This window comes from Platichthys flesus, chromosome 21 (assembly GCF_949316205.1).
Source record: "Platichthys flesus chromosome 21, fPlaFle2.1, whole genome shotgun sequence".
NCBI lineage: Eukaryota > Metazoa > Chordata > Actinopteri > Pleuronectiformes > Pleuronectidae > Platichthys > Platichthys flesus.
This window is the reverse complement of record NC_084965.1, coordinates 15608680-15621299: the sequence shown is the minus strand read 5'-3', so window position 1 is coordinate 15621299 and position 12620 is coordinate 15608680. Positions and strand designations below refer to the sequence as shown.

The 12620-nt window shown below is 43.6% G+C and overlaps 1 protein-coding gene across 2 annotated transcripts in view; it reads left to right on the top strand.

Annotated features, from left to right (window-relative positions):
* mpp7a (MAGUK p55 scaffold protein 7a) overlaps nt 1–11438 on the top strand; it is a 131831-nt gene extending 120393 nt beyond the window's left edge. For both annotated transcript variants that reach the window (XM_062379824.1, XM_062379823.1), the window contains 3 exons: nt 29–137; nt 1661–1804; nt 9132–11438. In XM_062379824.1, coding sequence (XP_062235808.1) covers nt 29–137; nt 1661–1804; nt 9132–9311 — 433 coding nt within the window. In that variant the 3' untranslated portion in view covers nt 9312–11438. The remainder of the gene's footprint in view (nt 1–28; nt 138–1660; nt 1805–9131) is intronic.
* Nucleotides 11439–12620: the final 1182 nt, after the last annotated feature.

Here is a 12620-nt window from a genome sequence, read left to right as displayed (position 1 = left end):
TCCAATCTCTTTCCATCTCACCTCTCAGGTTCATCGAATTCGGCGAATACAGAGGGAATTATTATGGGACAAGCTTGGACTCAATACGCTCCGTCCTCTCCAAGAACAAAGTGTGCCTATTGGACGTCCAGCCTCATGTGAGTGACACAAACACTTCCTCTGCATCTCATCGTCCCACCATTCCTCCCTTCCCGGTATTTTTAGCTCTTTGGCACCTCTGCCGCTGCCTATCTCGGAAGCAGATCTCTCTTCTCTGGCTTTTTGGCTTCTTGGCTGCTTACTGGGTTACCAAAAGCAGCCTTTTTTAAAAAGGGGGCATTTTCAGGGAGCAATTACTGCTAATTTCCTCTATTTGAAGATTTCCTCTTTGGCTTATGTGTCTTGGGTGGTGGCGATCAGACCCTACACAAATGGCTGAGCTTGCTGAACAATTCCCATGAATCCAGGGCTGGGTCCGCATCGTCCAGCTCCTGCCCCACCAGCCTTCTGTTGTTTTTTGTTTCTTTTTGTTTGTGTTTTGTAGATAAAGTCACACATGCACAAATATATAAACCATTATACAGTTATGCCTGGCATGTTCTCAGCGAGGAGACTCAGAGCCCAGAGCCGTCAGGTAAAGAGTGTGAGAAAACATCTGGACAAGCTGATGTGGGTTGAGGTACATTTATTTATCTACTTTGTTTTGAGCGTGCTTTTGCAGTGGGGTGGTGTAAGCCAATAGTCAACCCCCCCCTATCTCCACAATGAGCCCATTATCCCATGGATCAGATCAGTGTCAAAGCATGTTATTGCTCCTATGTTGACTTGCAGAGCGACTGATGAAAGCCACAATGAACGCCTCCCAGGGGTCCCTCTCCTGTCCCTGCCTTCGTTTTTTTTTTATCCATACTACCATCAGTTGTGGGTTTGGGCCCACTGCCTATTAGTACAGTGAGGAGCCTTGATCCCAGTTCTAGAGCCAGAGGAGGGCCCTGAAGCCTGACGCCACCACTAACCAAATCTGACCTCACTTTTACCTCTGGAGCACCAGATTCATGGTGTTCGTTCATGTAGTCGTCACCATGGGTCGTGGACAGGAATGCTTTCCAACATTTTTTGTTTGAACCCTGAAAACGCAGCAAACAAATTCCAATATATATATATTTTTTTTATTGCATCGAGATAAAGGACCATGTTAAGATGTACAACGCGTCTCCACTACCTGCCACTATAAAGAAATAAAGCCAATTATAAAAAATACACACGCTTAAACTCAAAATCTCCTTGACCCATCCACTAATATGGAGGAGGTAGGATTTATTAGCTATATTGCAGCAAGCCACTCGGAGGTGATGGGTTGTTTTGTCTTCACTTTTGGCAAGATTCGCGTATTATCCATTTATACAATGTCTAAATAAGATAGAGAAAGAGGCAAATCTTCACATTTTAATATTTTTGCCTCAAATAACAAGAACCAATTTATTGATTATCAAAATATGTTAGTTTTTTTATCCAAGGCAACTGAGCAAAAAATATTTTTCCGTTCCTTCATTTAACACTGTGACAATATATCTCCTTATTTTATTCACCTCATATTTATAAATGATTGTGTTAACGCTCTCCTCCCTTCTTGTTGCCTGATCATAACACATTATTTGTTCCCTTTTGTCTCTCTGTTCAGATGATAAAGCACCTGCGGACGGCGGAATTCAAACCCTATGTCGTGTTCGTGAAGCCTCCGACGATTGAGAAGTTGAGAGAGACCAGAAAGAACGGAAGGGTCATATCAAGCAAAGACGACAAGGGATCCGCCAAGCCCTTCACGGTGAGATAACACATCGAGAAGAGAACGTTTAGTTCTCACCCAGACTCACATTGATCTACTTAATATGTTGTTTAGAGCGGTTTAAAGTACTTGAAGTACCAGATGGGTCACGTTTGCCTTAATATGCCATTCAGATTACATTAAGTAAGATGAAAGTTTAATGAACCCTGTGAGGAAATTACAGCAGAAAATAACAGGATACAGCTAATAAGGGGTACATTAAGTAAGGATAAAGGGGAATATAAAACATGGAGCCACAGACGAAATGTACTTCAGACAAACAGAGAAATTAAGTTATTTATATCAAATAAGTTATTTATTGTAAAGCCTGCAAGAAGGTAAGAACTCTCAGGATGTAGCTGGTGAACCCACCAGGTCGATGATGATGATGATGATGATGATGACGATAATGATGATGAAATGGTATTATACTGTAGAAACACATGGCTTCACACCTAACAGATTAGCTGCACAAGAAATAACAGAAACACTATCTGGACCTTGTGTGTACATTATGTGTGTGTGAGTGATGAGGTCATCCCTCACACACCTTTATCCCTGCCCAGCGGGGACGCAGATGAAACCAATTAGACAGTGTTCTGCGCTGCTGTGAAGCTGAATGTGGATGATGGTTTTCCCAGCCCCACCGGGCCCAGCGCTCGCTTGCTCGCGTGTCTGCATCACCACAGGAAACTTAAAAGGCTGTGATCCCGGGCAGCATTACATCGGGGATGGCCTGATGTGCCGCCAGGACGTGAGAAACATGAGGAGGAAGGGGGAGGAAGCTGAGAGCGAAAGACAGGGCTGTCGGAGAGATGGAGACTGACTGACTGCAAGTCTGCGCTTGAGTCGGGCCGTGAGGAGTGAAGTGAAGGGAGCAGCAGAGGAGGTGATGGTGTGTGAATTGGGGTTTGAAGGCACAGCAGGGTGGATAAAGTGTTATTTATTTATGTTTTATCTGTTTCTCAGCCTGAGGCCAGACATTTAAAATTTTACATTTTGTCCCTAGTTTTTGAAAACACCCCTCACCTCTTGCTCACTTGATCTTCCACTGTCCTCAGTCCCTTAAACCCCCCAGGACACAGCTGTCAGTCAAACATTACCATATACATAAAAATAAATCTTCAGTATCTTTAGTTAACTGTAAATTTTGTAAGTTGGGTAAAAACAATCCATCAGTTATCATGAAATCTTGGACAACAGGAGAAAAGGTTGCCATAACCCAATCTGGAAGCATTTCAAATTTACTTTTAAATGCTTCTTTTAATTTCCACTTGCATCTTAAAGACCTCGTGAAATGAGAGTATGAAGTTCCGAGAAAATCCTCACCACCCTGTGGTGACCTCATGCTGCAAAGAAAAGTCCCAGCTATAAAAGTCACCGCAATGTTTTGAAGTGCTCCTCAATACGTCATGTCGAGCTGCCTTTCACTGCATAAACACTCGGTTCACACCTTGCTTTAAGCCACTGGCTTCACTTCATTTTCTATGGCTAGGCGTAAATCCCTTACAGTGGGCATGATGGGATATCCTGTTGTGAGCGATGCAAAGTCAGAATAATCAATCCAAGCAGGAAAGGACTGAAGAAATTAAACCACAATAAATTACACCTGAGACCAGTCAGCTGAACTAACTCCCTGATAAGAGGCAGAATCTGCATCGGTCTGTTTTATCAAGGGCTGTGATGGAAATTCAAAAAAGCTGGTTGAGACCAGGTTGTCTTCTGTGAGTGTTATTAAAGCCTTTGCAGCATCGGCAGGCGTGTGAAAGACAAAGGAAACTATGCCCCATGATTTCAAGCTGGGTGCATACACACGCACAAACACACACTTGGTAGGAAAATGATAACACAGAACCAGTTCAAACTCATAGGGGGATGTGGCAATAGGCTATGCCACCGTGGTCTCCCAGAGAGGAACCAGTTGCTCTTCAGCATCCTTTTATTAATAAAACACAGGCACAAACCTACATTTCAATAACTAAACTTTAAGTGGCCAGCAGTTTCTACTGGTGTGGCAGCTCAGCTCAGCTCTGCCATGTGTCGCTGTCCTGGGTCTCTGTCCTGGGTCTCTGTCCTGTGTCTCTGTCCTGGGTCTCTGTCCTGGGTCTCAGTCCTGGGTCTCTTTCCTGTGTCTCTCTGACTTTCTCCCTGTTTCCCCGTTTTGCGGCTCTGTGCTGCCTTATGAACAGGAGGAGGAATCAGCTAACAGCCCTCAGCTGCTCTGATGAATCCTCTGGTTCAGGTGGAGGGGCTCTCTCTCACCTCCTTGCCCACGAGGGGAAAGATGTTTTCTCCCAGTCCCACTGTGCTGACCGCAGTAGCTTCATCTTCGTCTGATTTGAAGCAGTGAAAAGAACGGGCAGCGGATGAGGTTGAGTTTCACACCACAGATCACAGTGGTTTCTCATTTTAGTGAACACATTATAGAGCAAACATTCTGACAACATTATGTAAGCTACAACAATCAAAACAACAAAAGGAAAACTGTGATCTGAATAGACACAATGAAACAGTTTTCAGATATGATCTCTGGAGAATGTCCACATAATTGTGTCTGGGTTTGCCTTTCACATAAGAACAGGAGATGAGCAGGAGATTTTCGGCTCAGACGTGTTCTACGTGTGCTACAGAGATTAAGTTATATTTTGGATTGTTGTTATTGACACCGGCATCAGACCTCCTGCTGTGTTCTCCAGACATTATCCGGAGAACAGTGAGATGTAATTATTAGAAACATGATGATTGCTAAGAATCTGTTGCAGTAGCATGTATTCAGCAGTGCCCATTTATTAGCTTATGCTGTTCTCTCATGTAATGCAAATACAACTGAAGGAAACTGTGTGACAGGGCGTCATATTTTAGCCACACATACGAACCAGGGGTCCATGTAAAGGTTCATGTACTGACAGGACTTCAGCTTCGACACATGGACTATTAAAGGCTCTGCAAGAGGAGCTGTTTTAGGGGTGAATCGTCTCAGCCAGATCCTGTCCTCTGGCAGCTGTTTTTCTCTCAGAGAGACAGGTCTGCTTTAATGATAAAGGCTGAGGAACAGTCGTCTCATTGTTTCGCCACAGCGGCCTGACTTAAGCCCCATTGTTTGAGCTGGCAACCAGTCAGAGTAGGAGCTGAAGAATGATGGAGAAACAAGCAAAGCCTAATTGGCAGAAATATGTTTTTTTAAATGAATTTAAATAGGAAATACAGGTGTGTTTTATTGGCATCAATTAATCACATTTGTTGCTGAGGACATGGTGTCTGTTTTTGTGCGCGTGTGTGTGTTTGTGTTGTGTTTTTAAAGATCGCCTGTTGTTTTGTGCGTTTAAAGTGTTGAAAAAGGTTTATAGTGTTAGGGCACAGTCAAAGTACAAATCCAATGATTAAGTAAAGAGAATGAAAGTTATAAAGGCATTACATCGTTTATAGCCCGTAGCAAGGAGAAACATCAGTGGTGAAAACCAATCTGAGAGGCAACAGCCTGACAAAGTGCTTAAACAGGCATAAGACACTACATCATTTCATGGGGAAATTAAGCAATCTAATAGCTGTGGCGATGAATGAGTCCCCGGTGCTTCTCGAGTTTGGCCCTCCAGAAGTGGCATCAGCTCAAACTGCCCTCTGAGGAGAGCGACCCAGCACAGATCACTGGATGCCAAAGGATATCCACTGGCTCCTGCTCTGCCCAGCTTTCCACTTTCCACTCTTTTGCTTTCATTACGTTCATTTCTCTGCCCTTCATGTTTCACTCTTCATCTATCTTGTTACTTCTTTTTTTTTTCTTCAGTTTTTCTGATTCTCGTTCCATCTCCCTGCCCAGCTTGTCGTCCGTTAAGCGGCGTCCTGTTGTGATTAATGTTCTTTTACCTGGAATGGCCTAACTAGAGACAGACTCAGACTCGCTGGTGGACATGGAAACATCACACGCACGGCACAGCAGACTTCCAGGTTCCACTTCGTTGCCAGGACAGTTCAGAGGGGTTGTCTTGCTGGCGCTGGTCACATCGGTCCAGCACTGGAAGTCCTGCTGGGGCTGCGGTCCAGATGACAGGATATCGTCCCGAAGTGGAACGGTTTCCTCCATGAGTCAACAAACCTCCTGCCCTCTCTGAGCCGTCTTTTAGTCTCAGCCTCTTCTCCTCCCGTCGTCCTCCGCACAGGATGATAAAAAGCATCTCTCAATCTGCACAGAAGACGCGAGACTTTGAGGTGGCATTGGTTGGCTTTTGCAAGATGGATACATGCTAGACAGCCCTGCCAAAAAAAGCAGACAGGGCATTTGCTAAGTGACACAGCAAGTGAGTGTTTATATTTAGTTGCGCTGCTAATCCATTATGAAGCGGAAAACCACCAGAAACATCGTGAAGTAACTCCTGGCTGAGAGTAGCGTCTCTAAAAACTGAGCCTTTTAGGAGGTTTTCAGCCTCAGTAACAGTGTGTTTATGTGCGTACACATTGCACACGCACACTCGGCTTGATCCTGCGTGTTTGTGGGTGCGGGAGCTGCTGTGTGTGTGTGTTCGAGTTTCTGCGCATGAATGTGCATCTGTATGTATTTATAATTGTGTGTTTGGCAGGAGGGATTCACTGTAAACCGTATCTGTCCAGAAAATGCGTTGAGTGTTCCCAGTAAAAGCATGAGGCTAAATCAGTGCGGCAGCCGCTTCAGCCGTGCTGTTGCGCCGAGAGCGGGATGAGCCAGAGCCCACACAGCTGAAACCAGAAAGCCTCAGAGGGACCACCATGGAGAGCTATATACCTGTGCTCTTTCAGAATACTCTATCTATGAATACAGGAGCCCCAGGTCGGCAATGTTTACCCCTAACCTGATTTAAAATATGCTATTTGGTTATTCCTCTCAGTTAGCACGTGGTTTTATTCTTTACACTAGAAGTCTGATCTGCATATATACATGGAAAACTCTCCATCCTCTGGAGGAGCCCTGTTCAAGCCTCCATCATGCAAAGGTTTTACGAAGGTCCCTCCTCTTGCCCTCATCATCTTTTAATGGATCTCACACTACCAAAGAAGTATAGGCTCCTAAAGAGGTTGAATCGGTTAATATATTATAGAAAAGTTGTGCAATTAATTATCGATTCTTAATTCTTCTTTATATTTGGTTATATTTGTGTTTTATTTCTATTGATGGTTATTTATAATACATCTTGTGTTTAAATAATTAAATATCAAGCCCTTATTACATTTCTTTATCGGAAATGCTTTACTCCCTAATATCAGTAATGACATCATCTCCGAAAAATCTATATCTGTTTGGCTCTGCTCTCAATTCAGCCCACAGTATTTCAGTTTTCATCTATGGCTGCTTTCAGACATGCACTGAACATTCTCTGTATGTGTGAACACAATTTAACAAATATCTCAGGATGAAAAAGTGGTGCACACGTAGAAGACACAGACAAAGAGGTTGGGAGAGCTTTCATTGTAAGGACAGATGCCGGTGCACCTCTGTCACCTGAATCCTCCAAAGATGTCCATTGTGCAGGTGTGAGGCAAACTCCAGAGAAACTCCAGACTCAGACATTCTGTACTTTACCATTATATCCATGTATCACACAATGTTAGTGAGCATGATAAACTCAATGTAAGCATTTTTACCACAGAGAAAGTTGAGGAGGATTTTGTTTGACTTTATCCTGCCTCCACTTTGGCAACAGCCATGGCAACATTGTTTTTATTGGGTGTCTGTCTGTACATCCTGCCCTCGGGTCATACATATCCACATCTGTCCATCCGTCTATCCCACTCTCATGAACACAATTTCTCAGGATACACATCCGAGGAATTTCTTGATTCGATTTTGGTTGTTAGACGTCAAGTTAAGTATGACGTCACAAATCTGGGAAGGTTCTCAGTCCTCCAGGTCATGGTACCTACAGTAGCTGTATGTAGGCAGCTGCTTGTCTTTCTTGACGTTCCACCTCTAATCTAAAAGGCTTCTTCGGGTCTGACTAGGTTTCAGGTCCTTTACCTCTGACGTCACAAGTTTATTGATCAAAACTCAAGAAGTCCTGTGTTCAATTATGACCACATTTGCAAAAAATGAAAATTACATTCTATATTGAATTGGTCAAAGTTCATCTTCACCATGACATCATAATGTTGTGCAAAAAGTATTTTTCTGGCTGTGACTCAACTCCATAAACTGAGGAACTAATGGGAATATTGTGACCAGATTTTCTGCAACCCCTCTGGCTGGCGGGGCCAAGCAACTGGGAAGCGGTGATTCAACGTCAGCGTAATTGTTCAAAAACCTGTGATGTGTGAAATAAATATTGAGCAAAGTAATCACAGACTGTAAACACAGTATGACAGAGATGCTATAGTTTATGGTCTGATAGAATAACAACATCTTCCATGGAAGGTGGAGGACACGCCTCTCGGACAAAACTGCTCTGTAACTGTAGCCTGGTCTCAGGTCTTGGCTGTAAGGCTCTGAGCCAAGTCCTGAATGTCGTGTTTAATGTCCCACACAAGCAATGACGTGTCATTACCAAACACCAGTTGAAAGGTACATTTGTGAATGAATTTATTATGAAATCTTACGTCACAAATGTTTAATTGTGGTTATTGCATTTATATAAACAGTAGGTGGATTGAGCTGTTTTCTTGGTTTGTGGTGATGCAGGTTGCAGCTTTCTTTCTGAAACTGTAAAAGTGACCTGCACTAATAGAGCCAAACCAAGTTAAACCCACGGCAGGGCTCAGTCCTTAGAACCCTGAAGCTGCACCAAGAGCTGTCGCCTGCTTATTCACCTTTAGCTCAGTTCGGGCAGATTCCCTGAGCAGCGCAGCAGGTTGACACTCCCTGAGCTCTCAACTGAAACACTGTCAGCAAGCTGTCATTCCCCAGTCACACAAAAAATCCAGACCATCAATATTGCACAGTGTGTTTAACACTCCTGTCTTCTTTAAATTATGGTTATGTTTTGTCTTCTGCTTATTTTGAGGATATTTTGTTTTCTTTTTGATTTGGATAGACCATGTGTACTCTGTGGAGGAAATGATGAAAATTCCTTGAGGTCAGGTCGTTGAATGGAGGAGTTTTAGTGTGTGGTCAGTGCCAGAGTTTATGTCTCTGGGAGGTTATAACCGGCTCCGTACAAGCCACTTTGTGCTTATTTGTGCATTGAAGGCCGTGCACTTTGTGTTTACCGAATGTGAATTATCTCTCCTCTGGTTTACGGTGGCCCGGTGCCTTCTCTTCGTAGCAGACGGGCAGCCCTGAAATGAATGGCTGCACATGGTTTGTGCAGATATCTATTTTTCATTATTTTCACCTCTATCCCTTTGTTTCCACTCTGTTCTGCAGGAGGAGGACTTTGAGGAGATGGTGAACACGGCCCAGTCCATTGAGCTTCAGCATGGTCACCTGTTCGATAAGGTCATCGTGAACGATGACCTCTCGGCGGCCTTCGGCGAGCTGCGGTTGGCACTAAAGAAGGTTGAGATGGAGACTCACTGGGTTCCAGTCAGCTGGACTCACTCCTGAGACCAAGAATTTCTGTAAAAGGGAGAAAAGGGAAGGGGCTTCGACAAGAATGAGCAGATTTTTGTCTTTTTTATATCAGGTATGTGGGAGGGGTAAAAGGAATAAAACAAGACTCCAGACGGTTGTACCTGTGGTGCACGAGGCTAAAAATAAGTTGCCGCCTGCATGGATTCAGGTTGGATTTAGATCTCAGCTGCGGTCTGGACACAAATCTCCAGGTCTGACCAGATCTGACGTGGTTGCGGTTGCGGGAGTCCGTCCAGAATATGGGCCTTGGACACCGAACTGGAACCCAGTTCGGGTCACACAGCCATGGCCATGAGTTGGAGCCCTTCGTTCCAAACCAGAATGTGGAACGAGCCTGGATCATCATAGCACCAGCAGTCCTGCCAGCACATCAGCGACGCCGCCAACCACGGCTGCTTTTTCAGTGTGTTTATTACATTAGACCATTAGAAACCAAAGGGATTGACAGATTTCTTCTCAGCGGACAACTTACATGTATATGTCTGTAAGCGAACACGACCTCTGAGGGGGAAACGGGAGAAAAGAAAACATACTTGCCTTCTGTCTTACTATACGTCTGTGCTTCTAAAATGCTTCCATGACTGTTACTCCAAACAAAACATTGTCAGGTACTCGCGCAAGAAAGGGCAATAAGTGTAATTTAATTTAAGAGAAATTAATATATTTTCTAATATCAATTTTTTTGCATATCTTTTATAAACATATCTCGACTTTTAGAGAATCCTGTTTCTTAATGGCAGCCTCGTCCTGACAGCTCTTTACTCTAGAGGCATCTCTTCTTTCAGTCAAGTGTTTTGATTTCATCACCCTAGTCTAGTTTTCCACCTACAAAGCACTGAAAGAGCTGTTTTTTATTTTGGTGTTATATATTCCATTTAGGAGCATTTTGAAAAGCCACCCTTCATATGAAGGTGCCCAGCATAACAGCTTTGCCGTTTAAAGTCCCAGACCTGGACACTCTTGGCCGTTTCCAAGAAGAAAATGTTCACCGTTCTGTTTTATTAGGGTGGGGGCTCTATTTTTATTCACATAAAAATGGCTTCGGCGAAGCTGCTAATGGTGGGCCTGTAGAGCACTTCCAGGATTTTAATTTTAGAGTAATGCTAAGTAGCAGCTTCTGACTTTATGAGCATTAGATGTTTATTGTAAATTTGAGTCTCCCATTCCCAGTCTAACTTACTCATATTTTCTACTCAGTGCATTTTCCTTTTTTTTGCTTCTATCATAGTAATACTTTTCTCTAATGTCTAAGAGACTGAATATGAAATAAGCTAGTTGTCAATCATGGCTCTGTCATTAGCATTAGCATTATTACAGCTCTTGTAGATCATTGTTTGTTAATAATGTTGTGAAAACCTGTGTAAGAAATTTATTTTAAAGATTAAAAGGGCAACAATACATACATCCAATACATGTACTATATGTGGGGCAAGCTTATTGTTGCTGGAAACATCTAGCATGACTCTTACATTTTTAAAAACATGGCCAGTTATTCTTTTTAATATGTGTTTTTATGAACTTCTTTCTTTGTGAACAGGATACAGGCTAAGTTTTCAGATTTAGAGATACTGATGAAAATACGTTTAATCTCCCCCACTGCCTCCCGGATACTCCGGACTCGTGTGAGAGTACTATCAGTCGAACTTAGAAAGCATTAAGCCAATTTCCATTGTCAAACATTGTCAAACTATTCCCTATAGTTCTAAAATTGGCTAATATACATTAGGTCTATTTCAAGTTGTAATCCCCCAAATCATGTTCATATGCATTTTACCTTTGACTACTGACTATGACTATTGACGTGTTTGATTTCTCCGTTTCACAAAGGGTAATGAGGGTATCTGCTCTTCAGGATGATAATACATGTTTTAAAGGGACTGCTTGGCATCTTGTTTTTGTTGTTTTTTGTTTTTCCCTTTTTTTTTTCCTTTATTTTTCTGTTTGTTCATCTCTTCATATCTGAACCACCCGCCATCAGTTGTATTGCTCCAAATCAGATTTGTACATTCTCCAGAATATATTTTTAATTTCTTGCTGTAAATGAAATGCTGTTCTTGATAACTGCTGCATTTTATATTAAAGGAGATCCAACTAAACTTGCATTTCTAAGGTGATACATTACTTTAATTCATGACTTTTATTCAGAAACCATTTCTGAAATTTAGCAAACATTAAGAAGAAACTTCTTGAAAGAGAAAATGCAAATGATTGATTTTCAATGCACTTTTTATAGATGTTACCTGGAAATCTAGGTGGAGCTCTGGAAATAGACGTAGATTTACTGAAACAAGAAAGAAGAGAAGGGCCTGAATTCTGCGAATGCTAAAACCAGCAGAGCACTGCAGCCCAATTAAACCCCAGTGTCCTGCTACAGCTGCGTGCCAAATTACTAACTCAGATGTCACCGGACCTTTGAAAACAGGGGTTCTGTGAACGGGCGGGGGTCCGTGGGGGTGGTGAAAGTGGGCTCTGGAGAAGCCCAGCCTCCAGCCAGCAGCATCCCCTCAGAGGGTTCGGCAGGCCGCCGCTTGATGGAGTTCCAAAAAAGTCCCCCACCGAACCAAATCAGTTCGTCTAACCTTCACATTTCCTCCTTTCCACAGTGCTCACTTTGATGGCTCTGTCGAGCGGGGAGGGGAGGGGGCGTTTACAGCTAAGGCGGATGCTGTGAGGTGGAGGAGGAGGTGGCAGAGAAGGTCAGGAGGAGGTAACGGCACTCGCTCAGGCCGACGGGAGGAGCCGTCTATTCCATTCCTCACTTTCTCTTTGTGTCTTTGTCCCACTCTGTCTTTCCTCCTAATTAGGAAAGCAGAGTGCCGGGGGGGGAGAGAACTCGTAGGCTGCCAGCTCTGCGTACAGGAGCAGGGCGCTGGCTCATTGTGCCCTCTGAGCTAAGGCAGACTGAGTGAGCCTGTGAGCGAGTGAGCAAGGTTTTTCCCTTCCAAAAGCCATCAAGCTCAATGGTCCATGTTCAACACGGGACAAACGCCCCTCTGCATTGTATCAGGGAGTTCAGTGTTTCTGGAAATGCTCGGACAATGACACATGTTGGTTCTAAAGGCCAGGGCATGCTTCTGCGTCTTCAGGGACACGCAAGCGCAAGAACCACTTTCGTGTGACCCCTGCGTGCTTGCGTACCCCTTCTTGCGTGCTAGTGTGAGTCACCCAATTGTTCTAACTATACGACAAAGCTACGCAAGCCTCACGCAACCCGCAAGGCTGTGATTTGTCTTCTTACTACATCCTTTCCGGAGTCTCACATTACCAGTTTCATGCCCCATA